At 38.7% G+C, this 16,909-nt stretch overlaps 1 protein-coding gene across 7 annotated transcripts in view; it reads right to left on the bottom strand.

Moving 5' to 3' along the window:
- The window catches only part of LOC133849225 (pneumococcal serine-rich repeat protein), a 198,756-nt gene that overhangs the window by 36,258 nt on the left and 145,589 nt on the right, over nt 1-16,909 (bottom strand). For all 7 annotated transcript variants that reach the window (XM_062285145.1, XM_062285146.1, XM_062285144.1 and 4 more), the window contains 3 exons: nt 8,791-8,982; nt 5,838-7,604; nt 4,545-4,673 (listed from right to left, as the gene is read on the bottom strand). In XM_062285145.1, coding sequence (XP_062141129.1) covers nt 4,545-4,673; nt 5,838-7,604; nt 8,791-8,982 — 2,088 coding nt within the window. The remainder of the gene's footprint in view (nt 1-4,544; nt 4,674-5,837; nt 7,605-8,790; nt 8,983-16,909) is intronic.

Below are 16,909 nucleotides of genomic sequence, written 5' to 3' on the forward strand. Positions count from 1 at the left end.
CAGTTTGTGACAGTAATTGATATTAAAATAGTTATCTTTATCTACCATATATCGCTGCAGATTAATGCTAATAATTGTACTCGATACTTGGAACGAAATAAACTAGTAATATTGTGGGATCATATCATATGTAATTGGATCACTTTATGAAAGTAATTTATATTTAAAAAGTTATCTTCATCCATAATCGTTTCCGTTCGCTATCTATTTAAAGTTGCATTCAAATGCTAATCGTTACTAACGATAAATGCCTACGTTTAAATGTTTTATCGATAACGTTGACATAGCTGAACTAAAATTGTGTTTACTTGTTTATTGTTACTGTGCATAAATGTCCATTCTTAAATGTTTAATGTTTTATCGATATCTTTGACATTGCTGAACTTACTATCGATAAAGACCAATTCATTTATGTTTTATCGCCATTGCTGATCTTACTATCGATAAATGCCAACTCACTTATGTTTTATCGATATCTTTGACATAGCTGAACTGTTGGCTCCTTTTAAAATTGTATGTGCAGCATTTGCCAATTTGTTGCGTCTGCTTCTCTGTCGTCCGTAATGCTACTTTCTCACTCCCCACTTCTTAGACTCCCTTTTGGCCCCTCTGCTAGCAACCATAATTGTAACTGTGCGTATGTATATGTGCATGTGTGTGTGTGTGTGTGTTTGTGTGCGTCCATGTGCGTCGCTAAAATTCGTCAAGCGTTGCAACAAAGTGCGTTTTGTGCTTTTTCTTTGCGCCGGCAACGTCCTCAATATTGTCGTCGAAAAAAAAACGTAGAAGAAAAAAGTAGCTCTCACACACACACACACACACACACACACACATGCACAGGGATGCACACACACAGCTCCAAGAAATATAATAAAAACGACAGCGGCGACTAAATTTTTTTTATATGTTTTCCTTCGTTTTTTTTGTGTTGTTTTTGTTTTTGCGTGTTCACAAAAATTGTTCGCTTAAAAAGGAGTCAGGCGTCGGGGGAAGCGAGGCAACGATTGTGTTGAAAAAGGATCAGCGGAGGCAAAAAAAGAAACAAATCAGGAAAAAAAGAAAGCATTACGTGAACAAGAAGAAAGGGGTGAAAATGTGAAATAAGAAAACAAGAAAATGTAATGTGAAAATATATATTTGCCGGAAGCTAAATGTTTTGCCAGTTTGCAACTTGGCATTCTCCTGGCCAGTCCTTAACACATTGTCCCGCCCCTTTTCCTACTTAACACACACACTTGAGCACAAGGTACAGTTGTGCTCAGCAAGCCTAAAGTATTTTTTTTGTCGAAAAGAGCACTTTTCTCATCTTCAAATACGAATATTCAATTAGAAATTGTACTTAAATTGTATTATTCGTATTCTATTTTGCACACATGACATTTTTCTCATTCGCCATTTTGATTTTCAAAATGGAGATTTTGCATAATAAATTATGCAATCGAAAGAGTTGGCAAAGCGACAGACAACAAGAAGGTCAAAAGCCCAAAGCCCGAAAAATGTCGCTACAATAAATTACCCAATATGCGCCTCTCTATGCGATTCTCAATGCTTGCAGGTGGATAGGGATATCGAATTTACATACATGATAAAAGCATGTACTCTACGATGAGTTAGTGAGGGTTTTATGGGTAAATAATTCATTTAGTAGGGGATCAACAATTCGTGAAACTGCTTTCAATATGTACAAAAACAATTTGTGGAACTAGCTCATTGGCAGCTTACAGTGGAACTAGTTATTGATATACTATAGAGCATACGTTATGAGGAGATTCTTTGCATGTACTATAAAAACAATGTTCAGCACATACGAGAATTGCAGAATTTGTCGTAGGGTATTTGCAGTATTGAATGAAAGGCATTTAATTTGATATATATATTATTTTTGAAAGTGATAGTATATCGAATTTGATATATTTTGTAGTCTGGTATATTTTGAACTTGATATATTTTGTACCGTTTGGTATATTTCTAAAATATTAGTATATCGAACTTGATATTTTTTGTACTCTATGGTATATTTTTAAAATATTGGTATATGATATTTGATATATTTTGCAGTCTATGGTATATTTTGAAAGTAATAGTATGTCGGATTTGATATATGGTATATTTTGAAAGTAATAGTATATCGAACTTGATATATTTTCCACTCTATATTTTATTTTGAAAGTAATAGTATATCAAATTTGATATATTTTGTAGTCTGGTATATTTTGAAGGTAATAGTATGTCAAAGTTGATAAGTTTGGTAGTCTGGTATATTTTGAAACTAATAGTATATCGGATATGATATATTTTGCACTCAATGGTATATTTTGAAGGTAATAGTATATCGAAATTGATCTATTTTGCAGTCTATGGTATAAGTTTTAAGTAATTAAATATTTAATTTGATATATGTAATACTCTATGGTATATTTTGAATGTAATAGTGTATCGAATTTGTCGTAGGGTATTTGCAGTATTGAATAAAAGGCTTTGAAGTTCAGTTCGCAGCGCGATAACAAGAGAGAGGGAGAGAGAGAGAGAGAGCCTGACCCTGCCATATTGAAAATTATAGTGTTGTAAGCATGCAACTGCAGCAACCACTACAGGCAGCAAGGACAACAAAATAACAGACAAAAGTATTAAATTAAAATAGAAAACAAACAAACAAAAAACGTGGACAAAGTAAATAAATAACACACACAAAAAAGAGAAGAAACATCAACAGCAAGAAGAAGAGGGAGTGAGAGAATTGCAAGCGGAAATTGCCAGCAATGTGTGACAGTGTGAGTGTGTATGTGTGAGGTAACGAAATCCGTTAGCCACACACACAAACACACAGATAGGAGCACGCACACACTGTAACAAAAAAACTACATTAGAAACCAATGCAAACTAAACCGAAATGCAAAAGGAGCAAACAAAATGAACAAAATGGCATTTAGTTGTGCGAAAACTTATGGCAGCGAGTGTTTACTGTAGGTGTATGTGTGTGTATGGGTGTGTGTGATTACATAGTCATGTTTGTATGTATGTGTACCTAGATATATCTGGCCTAAGGGGGAATGGGCAAGGGAGTGCGAGTGAGGGAGATAGCATATTACGAATACAGGTGGACTAAAGAATAAACAAAGTGAAAGGGAGATAGACAGAGAGAAAGAGACAGAAATAGAAAGGAAGATATAGTGAAAGAGAGTGACAGAGTGAAAGAGAGAGAGAGAGAGAGAGAGAGCTACACATTTAACAACAACAACGACAACATCAACATAAAGATAATATTTTTATACAAAAAAAAAAAACAATATGAGAAATATTCAACTGAACACAGCTAACTTTAGATTGGTATATTTTTGTGATTGTTTTGGTATTTTGCTGGTATATTCTTTTGGTTTTTTGATTATTTAGTACTTTGCTTTGTATGTGAAACAGAAAATTGAATAAATACTAGGTTTATTTTTTTTTTTTTGTTTTGTTGATTGATTGAACACAAAAAAAAATAGGAAAGAATAAATATATAGATGTGTATATATTTATGGGATATATAGTAGATGTATAAGTTAAAATATAGCAATATATAAATATATATATATTTGGTTATATATAGATATATATATATATATGTAGTTATATATAATATTGTATATATATGTATGTATATAAAATTCATAGACAAAGAACACGACGAAGAGCAAAAACATATGTTGAGTTTTGATTTGTTTTCTTTGCTTAATATTTTTTTTTTGTTACTTTTTGTATTATTTTCTTGTAATAAAATATATATAAAAATTTGTTTTTTTTTTTTTAATATAGATAAGTATGCAATGTATATAAATGGCAGGTATATAAACGACAGACAGAGAGAGAGAGACATAGAGAGTATGACAGAGAGAGATAGTGTTAGAAATATGTAGAGAGAGATAGCATTACGTAATAATCGTGTATAAAGTTACAAAACAAAATACAGAATCTGTTTTTGAGAATTCTTAAGTTCACAATTTTGAGAAAGAGAGAGAGAGAGAGACAGAGCGTGTAGCCATATAAAGTGTATTAAATATATAATGTATTTACGTATTTACTAAAGTAACTATATTGAGAGATTTCTATAATAGTTGATAGGTTGATTCTATCTGTGAGTGAAATTTTGTTTGTCACGAAAAAAGAGTTTTTTGGTTTTTACTTTGTGAATTTGGAAGAAAAAAATAGTTGTGGTTTTAATTTTTTTTTGGTTTGTTTTGGTTTTTGGGGGGAATGGGGGTTGTTTTTGTTTTTGTAATGTTTATTTTGATTGTCAACTTTGTATAAAGACCTATCGAAGCAGCAAAAGCATTCACTGAATGGATCGGGGAATGTTTTCAATTTGTGGGAAATTCGTCTGTTTTTTTTTTTTGTGTTTTAATTTTAGCGGGTATCGGGGAGTTTTATGTATATTTTTAAGAGGGCGGGGGTTTTTATTTTTTGCTGGATTGCTGGGTTGCATGTTTTGTTTTTCTTTTCAGTTTTTTTTTTTTTTTTTTGATTTGATTTGGAGGGAGGAGAATTTGGCAAATTGAAACACTTACCGACTCGTGCGAGGCGCGGTAGTCGAGATCGCCGCCAAGTCCGCCGCCAGCTGATGCCGAACGCGGTTGCATGTGTCTGCTGTGACTGCTGTTATCGTCCTCGCTGCAATCGATCTCTTTCTTGAGGCTCTGTAGTGATAAAAATAAACGTGTAATTTGATTAAGGGAGGCTGAGAGATTTTAAGAACACATGCAACAAATATATTTCATCTAAACGTAATTTATATGCATTAACAGTATGTAAATAGTGTGTTAATTGCAGTTAACTATATGTTAACAGTATTTTAACTGTATGTTAAAAGTGCGTCAACTCTATGTTAATATTATATTAACTCTATGTTAACAGTGTGTTAACAGCATGTCAACAGTGTTAACAGTATGTCAACAGTGTATTACCAGTGATTTAACAGTATGTTAACTGCATGTTACGTGTAAAATAAGATATAGCTATGATAGCTATGATATAGCTATGCCCGTCTGTCTGTCTGTCCGTATAATATACTGTATCTCAGAGAATGTAAGAGAAAAAGTTATATTTTTTTCGAAAGCCCAAGTTTGTTTTCTCACTTCAGCCCCGCAAATTGAAAAAAATCAAATAGCAAACGTATTTTTGAAGCAAGAGTCACAGTTTTTGGTATATACAATAATAACAACAGAATTTATTTGTTTTATTGTGAAAATCATTTAAGAAAATAGTTTATATTGCCAAAAAAAAGGATGCTACTGTTGGATTTGAGTTGCTTTCATTGACAATTTGGTGTTTTTTTGCACTCTATGGTATATTTTGAAGATATAATTTGATATATTTTGCCATAAACCATAAAGATGGTCAATTTTGAAAGAATTTGATATATTTTGGACTCTATAGTATATTTGGAAAGTAATGGTATATAGAATTTGATATATTTTGGACTCTATAGTATATTTCGAATATCGAATATGATATATCATGGTATATTTTCCAAAGAATAGTATATCGAATGTGAAATATTTTTTACGCAATGGTATATTTTGAAAGTAATAGTATATCGCATTTGGTATATTTGACATTCTCTGATATATTTTGAAAATATTAGTATATCAATATACCAAATATAAGTTTCGGTATTTTGTTGGTGCATTCATTTAGTATATTCTAAGTATGCAACACTATTTTGAAGCAACGAAGAAAGGTTCTAAATGAAATTCGTCATCAATGAGAAGTTGAAAGAGCTTAGCAAAAGCCAGGAATGTCGAAAATTGACTGCTGAATGCTGCTGTGGACAGGTAGTGTACTTAATGGGCGTCACTTACCAATGGCACCGATTGCACTGGCAAGAGTCCGGCAACGACGGGATTCATGAGGCTGGAGGCGCGTCCGTCGTTGGTGTTGCCACCGTCGCGCGACGAACGCGACGCTGGACGCGCTGACTGTGCCATGGACAGGCTAAGATCGGAGGCGCCACCGCCCGGTGTCGATCGAGCCGATTCAATGGCCGCGGCAGCAGCGGCGGCGGCTGCGGCTGCGGCAGCTGCTGCTGCGGCGGCGGCGGCAGCCGATGATGAGGGCAAGGTGATCAACGGCGATGGGATGATGGTGGAGCTTGTGGAGAGATCAACGCCACCGCCACCGCTGCTGGACATCTTCATGTTGAGGCCCATATCGTTGCTGCTGTTGTCCGCCTCATCATCATCGTCCAGATCCATTTCATCATCGTAATCATCGTCGAGCACCTCGGTCTTTGGCTGCAGCCGACCGGCGGTGGCCGGTGAATGCAGCAATGCCTCGTGTTCGGCCCGCAGCACATCGTCGACATCATCATCGTCATCGTCGTCGGCATCGGCATCGGCATCGCCATCATTGTTCGCAGATCGATCGTCGTGCGCCAATCGAGCGCTGTGATGCGCAATACGCTGGGCAATGTCTCGGGCTGTGGCCACCGATATCCGGCAATCGTTATCCTCCATCTCATCGTCATCGGCATCGGCATCGGCATCGGCATCGATCTCAGCATCGCCATCGGCATCGCCTGAGGCATCGGCCTCAGCATCGTCGTCGTCTTCGTCATCGTCGATGGCAACCACATTGCTGCTCGTCAGCGCTGTTGCAACACAGTCGCCGTTGCTGCCACTTGGCGAGCCGCCTCCTGTGGCTGTTGCTGCTGTCGCTGAGGCGGAGGAGGAGGAGGAGCAGGTGGCCTTCATTTGGTTGCTGCTGTTGTTGTTGTTGATGTTCTTGTTGCTGCTGCTATTGGCATTGCTGCTGCTGCTGTTGTTATTGTTGTTGTTGCTGCTGCTGTTGTTGTTGTTGTTGTTACTATTGCTGCTGCTGTTGTTGTTGCTGGTATTGCTGCTACTGTTGTTGTTGTTGCTGTTGCTGCTGTTGTTGTTGTTGTTATTGTGGCTGCCACTTGAGCTCTCAGGCGGCTCAACAGAGGCTACAGCGACAGCGGCGGGTCTTTGATAGAGATCTAGCGGCATTATTGGTGTATCATCCTCCATGTCATCCTCGTCCAGCTCATCCTCGTCCTCATCCTCGAGCAGATCGATGGCTGTCACATGGCTGGAGCTTGCCACCGCACTGCTGCTTGCCGCACGCTTCGGCGGCGTCGGACTGCAGCGTTCGCTTGCCTCTCGCTTCGTCCCCAGCGACGTTTCCGTCGTTGATGCGGTTGTTGATCCCGCTCCCGCTCCGGCTCCGGCTGCTGCTGTAGTTGTTGTTGTGCTTGTTGCTGTCGTACTTGCTGTTGCTGTGGTTGTTGATGTGCTGCTCGTGCTGCCCGCAGCAATTGTTGCCGCTGTGTTCTTGTCCGCTGCTCCAGCTGTCGCTGTTGTTGTTGTCGCTGCTGCTGTTGTTGTTGCTGCTGCTGTTGTGGCTGTTGCTCCCGCTGCTGCTGCTGCTGCTGCTGCTGCTGATGCTGTTGTGGCATCCAGGGCTGCAGCCGCTGGACTATCGGCTGCCTTGCTGCCACCGCCCGCTCCGCCGCCGCTGGCCTGCGAATGGGGACGCAGTCGATCCGGTTCCCGTTCGGGTTCCCGCAACGTCGTATTCTGATTTGTCATCTCGGCTAGGCCTTTAACCTGTCGAAGCACATTGATTAGTAAGCTGAATAAATATAGGGAAGATAGAGAGAGGTCTGTCTGCCTTTGTCTACGTCTCTGGCTCTCTCTCTCTCTCTCTCTCTCTCTCTCTCTGACTGTCTGTCCTCTTTAATGTGTCCTCTCTGTCTTTTACTCACTACGGGTCTTTGTTGCTTTGGCTGGCAATCTGGTATATTTTGCACTCTATGGTATATTTACTATATATCCATGTACAAAATATAGCATTTGGTATATTTTTAGTATTTTTGTGGTATATTATTTGTTCTTGCTTTGGCTGACAATCTGGTATATTTTGCACTCTATGGTATATTTTCAATGTAGTACTATATCCATGTACCAAATATAACATTTAGTATATTTTTTGGTATTTTGCGGTATATTATTTGTTGTTGCTTTGGCTGATAATCTGGAATATTTTGCGCTCTATGGTATATTTTCAATGTAGTACTATATCCATGTACCAAATATAACATGCAGTATATTTTTAGTATTTTTGCGGTATATTTTAAAAACGAATACCACACTGTTTTGCTTTCACTCACAATGGGTAGCGGGTATCTCAATATACCAATTATAGCTTTGGTATATTTTTAGTATTTTTGCGGTCTATCAACGGTCTGGTGTATTTTGCACTCTATGAATGTAGTACTATATCCATGTACCAAATATAGCATTTAGTATATTTTTAGTATTTGTGTGGTATATTTTAAAATTAATACTGCATCGCTTTGCCTTTATTCACAATAGGTCGAACAGACTCAACTGTAGCTTTCTTACTTGTTTTTCATTATTTCTCTACATTCGTTCGGCATTTTTTTGGTGCCCAAATAGACAGCTTGGAGATCTTCTCAGTTTGTCACCGGGCGACCTTCTTCTGTTTTTTTTCTATATTTCAGTGGGTCTCATTATTTGTTTCTCTCTCTCTCTCTTTGTGTGGCTGTCCATCTTTTCCCTCTTTTTTCGTCTCTTTCCTTATCTGTATGCCCATTCATATGCCTCTCTGTTTGCGAGCCTCTTTCTTCCTGTTCTATCATCTTGAATGACTCTCTATGTCTCTCTCTTTCTCTGCATGACTAACTATCTCCTTAATAACCTTTTCTATCTGACTGCCTGTCTCTCTCTCTCTCCATCCCTGTCTCTCCTGTCGCTCTCACTCTCTACTCACCTTGAGTGATTCGGCTGTCTTGAGCAGCGCTGGCAACTGACAATATTGCACGTTCACCTCGCCCTTGTACATGAATTCAACTAATGTTTGCAGCTCGGCAAAACGGACGTCCTTCAGTATCACAATTGGATGTGGATCGGAGTGCTGCAGAAACAGGCTCTGGAAATACGACGAGCAGGCCGACAGGACCACCTTAAATGCAAGAGAAGCACAAGAAATATAGTTAAAGCCAATGAAAATTTGCAACTTATAGAAAGATTTTTTAATTATACATAAATTAACTTTCGAATAATTTCGGTCATTCATAATGTTTTATCGCATATTTCTTAATTCGTATTAAAAGTTAGTTTTAAAGGAAATTTATAATATTACTAAACTATAGTTTGTCATAGCTAAAATGCAGACAACAAAAAAAAAAACAGCTGACTAAGATATAAAACACTAAGCCATATCGATAGTTTAAAGCTCTATATATATCGACCATTCAGAATAGAAGTTAAGACAGTTGTCTAAAATTTAAAGGACAGATAGAATAAAATACAAAATGATATCGATATTTTAAAGACCTATATACATATATATTGATCATTTAGAATCGAAGTTAAAGCTAAGATTTAGTCAAAGAAACTATAAAAAATATCAACAGATCGATACTTTCAAGTTCGATATATGTATATTGAACTCCGATAAGTATTGATGACTTATAAGTTATATTAAGCCCAAACTTCTCATTCAAATATCATTACTCGTTTCGTTTATTAAGAAAAGAATTCACATAAAAAGCAGCTGCTATGTTTGCATCACAATAATCGATTGAGTGCGTCTATCGATAGCATGTTTATTGCTGCCCATTAGACGCGCAATTTACTAACAGTAAATCGATAATGAGAATTTATCGATTGCCCCGTTTTTTTTTATCTATTAGTGCTCAGCGCATAATTCAAGTGTATCGATAACTGCATATTTATCGATAGTACATTAGAAAGACAGTAAAATAAAGAGAATTAGAGAGAGAGAGAGAGAGAGAGAGAGAGTTGCGAACGACGTTGCCATGCAACGTCAAGTTGCGAGTGGGCAGCTGGAAGGAACGAGGGGGACGAAAGGCATTTATTAGATTTACGATCGGTGTTGGTGCTTTGAAGATGCAGACAAACGTGGTCAGTCCTCGGCTGGCCAACTGGCTGTGATTGCTGCGGGCGTCAAGGCGTGAACACGCCACGAATGACAATGCGCTGCCAGCAACGAGCAACTAGCAACCAGCCAGCAACTGGAATGAGAGCAACAACAACAGCAACAACAACTCTTGCCACATATCTGTCGATTTTTATGTGCGCTTGCACGCCTTGGGGTATGCAATGCACTCTTCGGGAATCGAGAGTTGGAGTTGGGGGAAGCAATGTTGTAAATTTTCATGGCTTGGCAAATTGAAAAGGCGTCGGCCGCGCATTTCGCATATAGATTCGCCAGCCAGCCGCAGTCTTCTGGCCTAATGAGCTTTTTTCTTTCTCTCTCTCTCTCTGTCTTTCTCACTCTCTGTGTGTGTGTGTGTGTTGGACGAGATCGTGGTCTCTGCTCCTGGAGTCGCCTGTCACGCGCCGTTTGCGCTAGAATTTATTTAAAAAAATGCAATCGGCGCGCACACGCCCCAAAAAAAAGTATGAAAAAAAAATCATAGGAAAATCGCAAAAATGAGCGTTAATAAATTCACGCGCATATTAGTGTTGTTCGACGGGGGAAGGGACGGGGAACGGGAAGGAGGAAAGCGAAGTAGGGGAGTCTGGCATTAAGAAAATCGAATTTCCTGATTACAAAAAACGCGGACAGCAGCTTTTACAGTAGGAGGCGCTGTCCAAAGCGGCGCAAATTGCCAACACTTTTAATTGAACGCCTCGCAGTCGCAGTCGCTGCCTCAGTCAACGTCTCAGTCGCTGGCTCAGTCACCTTCACCGTCTTAGCGCAGTGTTATTATTAACATTGCTGGCATAACGCCCCCAAAGCTAATGAACGCCAAAGGCTTTGATTTCCAACGCCACGCGCATGTTGCATGTAATTTGCAACCCAAATAGTCAACAGCATAAATTGCAATAGATTAACTAAGAGCAACAGCAACAACATATTTTAAGAGGGGTAAAGTGATAGCAAAGAAAAAGGGGGATACTAAAGTACGACTTATAGATTGCGTGTCCTGTGGAGGCGTTGCCACTTTCTCGAATCGCAATCGTCAGAGAATTTAAATGAAATTACAAAAGAGCACAAACGCCTCACAGCTGCACGTGACTGAAGATGATGATCAAAAGCCAAATGAACTGGAAATGTTGCAAGCCTTTGCACTTGCAACGCCACAACTGCAACTGGAATGCGAGCTTGCAACTGCAACTGCAACTGCAATGCTTTGCTCAGTTTATCTATTGCCAATTACGCGCTACGCACTTGCCATTAATCAATGCACCAAATTGGCAATGTGTCTTTTAAAGGGCTCGATCCTTAACTAGTCTGGCAACGCCCAGTCGCCAACTCTACCGATCGACGGCAATTTCAGCGAGAACTAACATCTATTGCAAACTTTTGCGATCGATATTATCATCAAGAATAAACGTATTGAGCAACAAGAGCAAAACGAAGTAGATCGTTGAATTAAGTGATGCCCTTTTCCACACTTGTCAGTCGTTTAAGCTTAAATGATCGATGAGTTATCGATCTATGTCTACAGATCAAGACCAAACAAAATAAATACATATTATTGGTTGCAAAGAATGTCAAATTACTATAGGTTCAATAATATAAAAACTATTTTCTGTCTTTTTCGAAGATAGCATGTCTGATCAATCAGAAAGTGATCGACATTAACTGATATTTCATAATAAAATCGAATAAAAATAGTATTCTACTAATAGTTATATAAGAGAATAGATTGAATAAACAAAAAAGTAGCTGCATTTTCCTCAACTAAAATCGTTTAAGCATAATTCATCGATCAGTTATCGATCAATATTTACAGATCACGTCAAAAGAGAATGTCACATCACAATTGAGTAAATAATCTAAAAAATTAAGTACTGCCTTGTTTTTCAATTAACATATCTAATCAATCAGAATGTGATCGACATTAACCAATATTTAATAACAAAAGAAAATAAATGAATCTCATATGAGCGAATAGATTGAATAAACAAAAAAGTAGCTGCTGACTTTTCCTACACTAGGCAGCAGCATTTTCCTCAACCCGAAGTGATGATGGATTAAAGATCGATCAGAATGCGATTGATATTGTATATCGATAAACTATTTAATAGATTTTTACTACTTTCTCTTATTAGCGAATAGTTCGAATAATGTAAAAATTGAGTGCCGTCTTTTTCCACACTTGGCATTGCACGTGTGGAGGCATGCAACATGGGGTTGCAAGAAGATGATTTCAGCTCGTTTATGGTAAATCAATAAAATGAAATTATAGCATAATTACACGAATATTTGCCATAGAAAATGCTATAATACAAATTATAGAAATTTGCGCACATTTAAAGTGCGGCACGATGGCAAGGGAGAGCAAAATTAAATAAACTAGACAAAGGAGAAGAAGAAGAACAACAACAAGAAGAAGGGGAGAAGGAGGAGGAGGAGGAGGAGGAGTAGAAGGAGGAATAGAGCTAATAATAATGCTTGCAAAAGCCGCAAATTGTGTTGATCAGCCTGAGGAAGAGTTGAGCGTTGGATTTGAGCATCGAGCTGGGCACAGCTGAGGCATGGACTGGGGCAGGTGGCAGGATGCGGGTGGGGCAGCTTGGGTGGGGCAGGTGGAGGTGGTGGGTGCAGTTGTTCGGTGGCTATTTGTGGCAGTAGCGCGAGCATCAAAAGATGCAACTGCAGCTGCAGCTTAAATTATATTAAGACATAAATGTGGACACAGAGGACGTTGCCACAACTTGCGACTTGCGACTTGCGACTTGCAACGCGGCCCAAAATGGACAACAACAATGAAAAGAGCCGCAAGCAACAAATGCAAAATTGCAGCAGAGCAACTGCTGCAACTGCAACAACGAAAAATCTATGTATGCGTGCATGTGTGTGTGAGAGAGAGGGAGGAAGCGATATGCAAACATAATAATTTGCATATTTCGCCGCAGTGTTTTTGAGGAGACCCGCCGACTGCTCCGATGGTGGTCAAGCAACAACAACAACAACAGCGTAAATATTTTCAGGGAGTGGCTATAATAGAAATGTTAACCTTTTGCAGCAGAGTCTCGCAGCAAGTCGTTTACACACCTATCTCTTTCCCACACCCAACTTTTCGCTTACGCTCGCTTTGCTGCGTTCGCAGTTTTAGAGCCATAAAGCAGTCACGTTTCGTTAGGTCAGCGCTTGTCAAACCGTTCACTGCCTGCCTGCCTGACTGACTCACAAAACTGTGAAATAATGCGAGACTGTCAAATAATGAAACATTTTTCTGTGCACACGCGCACACATAAAAATAGCACCACTTTTATTAAGATGTAAATGTTTTGTGTTATTCTTTAAATATTTGTTTATTAACATTTTATTATTAATATCATACGAATTAAATTGATGTTTTTTTTTTTAGTCACATTTTTTAGTGTCTCTATTTTCAAGTTCACAGCTGTATACAGAGCCGATAAACTCGCCTATACGTACATATTATAGTACGAGTTGCAGTACTCATAAATAACTACTAACTGCACTCACAACTCACGATTCACGACTATCAAATGATGCCTCATTGGGCCTCGGGTTAGTCATCTTCTCGGGAAGCTGTAATATCTTATTTTGTGCAACTAAAATAATGACTTCAACTATCGCGAGATACTGTACCAAAATTGTAGAGACAGTGAAATAGTTTATAGGCTGCTGATGGTCAAAATTTGACTAATATTCTGAATTATTCTGTTTTTTTTTTTATTATTATTATTACTACATGAGATGCTGTAGAAATTGTGACAGTGAAATAGTTTTTTTTTTCAGTTTACATAATCAAAAGTTTACTAATATTATATGGCATATATTCTGAATTTAATCTGAATTATTCTGTTTTTTTGGTTGTGGAATATCTACATTTCAAGGAAAGCTATTATTGGAGATTCTATAAGAATTGTAGAGACAGTGAGTTAGTTTTTGAAATAGAATATATTCAGTATCTACAATTTAGATAAAATTACTACAGAAGATTCTATAGAAATTGTAGAGACAGTGAGATAGTTTTTTCTGTTTGTAAACCTTTGAAATTCTATATTATTCTGTTTTTTTTTTTTTCAAGTTTTTATTTTTATGTGGATCTGTACAAAACTGTAGAGACAGTGAAATACTTTTGTGAATATGAAATCGAATATGTTATGTATGTAATATAGAGCTTAAATTTGAACTTCACATGGAAATCATTAAGAGAAATGAAAATAATTGAAGACCTTATATGAATTCACTATGCATACCACATCTGAGGAACATTATGAGTAACCTTAGTATTCCGGAAATATGCAATGTATAATCTCCAGCATAACCTTAAATGCCTCAGTACCATCTGTTAACTATTATATTGAAGTGATGCGATGTTATATCAATTTATATATATTATTGTCGATTCGATAACAAAACATATCATAAATATATTCTGCGTACGATTAACAAAAGCTTTGCAGTTAACTTGGCTTTTTTTTCGTGAAGCTGATTAATGGTCAACACAAAAAGAGGGAAGCTTAGTGAATAATGCAAAAAAAAAAAAGAACAAAAACAACAAAAAATATTAATAAATTACTGCAGAAAAAGGCCAAAGAAAAAAATATGGCATTTCTAATTTAACAACTGCGCTTCAAATAAAAATTGCGTTTTTTTTTTTTTTGTGTGCCAACTGCTGCTATTTAATTATTTTCTTAGAGCTCATTTCAACGGCAGCGACGATGACGATGACGACGACGACGACGTCGGCGGGGGCACAGCGTGAGAGCAAGACAGAGAGCGAGAGAGAGAGAGAGAGAGCGAGCGGGCAGCAACCACACACATCACATGTTGACCTTGATATTCGCATTCGCAGCGGAACCAACTTTGTGTGTGCAAGCAGCGTCTGTCTGTCTGTATGTGTGTGTGTGTGTGTGTGTGTGTGTTGTTCGATGCGGCGACGTCGACGGCGTGCAAAGCATTAAGCAGAAACAGCGTCAGCGCACGCAACGCAGCAGCTGAGAGCTTTGTCGTTAGTGTAGCGTGCGAAACGACAGCCAAAGAAGAGGAAGAGGTGCTGATGTGGAGCTAAAGTGTGGAGAAGGCAGTCGTCGTGGTGGAGGGGGGGAGGCAAAAGGCAAGGGCGCAGCGCGTTTGTAAAACTTGCGAGTGCGTGTGTGCATGTGTGCGTGTGTTTGTGTGAGTGAGCGTGATGGCGTGAGAGCAAACGTGTGATAAGCGGAAGGGGGCGTAAAGGGGGAGCGGCCGCAAAATGTGAATTGCAAAAACGCAGCAAAAAACAACAACAACAACAAAATAAATAAATAAAATTAAAAATTATCTCATCAAATGTGGCGACTGTTTATTTTAAGTATTTTTCTTCCCCTCTTCACCTCCTAGTTCTCATTGTTGTTGTTGTTGTGATATTTTTGGGATTTGCGGGTGCGTTAATTTCAGTACTGAAGCATCTTGAGGTGATTATTATTGTTATTATGGCCATTATGCTTAAAGTTAATTAGCCAAATGCAACCAGCAAACGGCACAACAACAAACCATAAATAATTAAATGCCATCAAACATCGCGTCGAAACGCCTTTTATTCATCTTTATGTACATTTTATAGTAGTAGTATGTTGTATTTTTTTTGTTGTTGTTGTTGTTCACTGTGCACAATGACCTTGGAATTAGAGTCCAAACAAAATTGGTGTGGCGAAAAAAAAAATGTATAAAGAAACATTAACAAAACTGAAACCGAAACCGAAGCTGAAGCCAAAACGCAACAAAGTGAAAAAAAACTCATACACACACACACAAAACTATGCAAAAGTTGCCGAAAAAAAGTGAGGCAAGAAAGCTCGACTGCGAAATACCCGTTATGCATTATTAGAGAACAAAGTGTGAACATACTTTGAATTTGCACAAATATCACAATCTATACTCAATACCCTTCTACTTTTAGAGTAGCGGGTATGAAAACTCAAATGGCAGCAGTATGAGTGTGCGCCACACACAAAAACACAGACACACACACATGCGCTTACTCATTTGCAAGCTCTCTTCGACAGTTCGTTGTTGTTGTGATCGATGTGTGTGCATTTCAATCGATAAGCTTCGACAAGTTTGCAGGCCACATTCACGCACACGCACACGCACAATCAGCTGTTGAATTTGTTGTTGTTGTTTTTGTCGTCTCACGCACATTTCAAGTTCCAGACTCAGACGCGCCCCCAAAAAAAAGCAAAAAATCAAAACATGCGTAGAGGCAGCGAACGCAATGTCGGATGACGTCACATCCAACAAGTTCGTGTGAGAGAGCAACTCATACACACGCAACGCCGACGCCGACGTCGTCGTTGTCGTTGTCGTCGTCGATGTCTGCCCACTTGTTGCCGACGAAATGACGCACAAAACGCATAAAGGCAATTGTACATGTTTTGCATGCGCTGCTGCCGCGCTGCTTCTGCTGCTGCTGCTGTTGTTGTTGTCGTAGTAGTCTGCATGCGTGCGCGCGTGTGTGTGTGTGTGTGTGAGTGTGTGATTGAACGAGTTTTATATTTATACTGTAGACGACGTACACACAATTTGACATTGAACTTGAACTTGAGCGTTGCGTTACGTTAAGTTGCGTTGCTTTGCGTTGCTTTGTGTTGCGTTGTGTTGCTTGTACGCACCATTCGCAGTTGTTGTGTGGTTGCTTATCGGCGTGTGCCGTTATCTGATGATAAAACGAGTGTGCGCAACTGAGAGAGAACGAACTTCACACAGCTGTTGTTTGCTGTGAGAGTGCTTGCTCTCTCTCTCTCTGTTGCTCTCTCTCGGTTTTAATATCTTTGCACTGTGGGGTCTGTCAAGGTCGCAATGCAAATTTATGCGCACATGCGAGAGATTTATTTATGCGACGCCTGCGCTGCATTGTTTACAATTCGTAATTAATTTATGGCTGCGACTGAGGCAG

Source organism: Drosophila sulfurigaster, chromosome X (assembly GCF_023558435.1).
Source record: "Drosophila sulfurigaster albostrigata strain 15112-1811.04 chromosome X, ASM2355843v2, whole genome shotgun sequence".
Lineage (NCBI taxonomy): Eukaryota > Metazoa > Arthropoda > Insecta > Diptera > Drosophilidae > Drosophila > Drosophila sulfurigaster.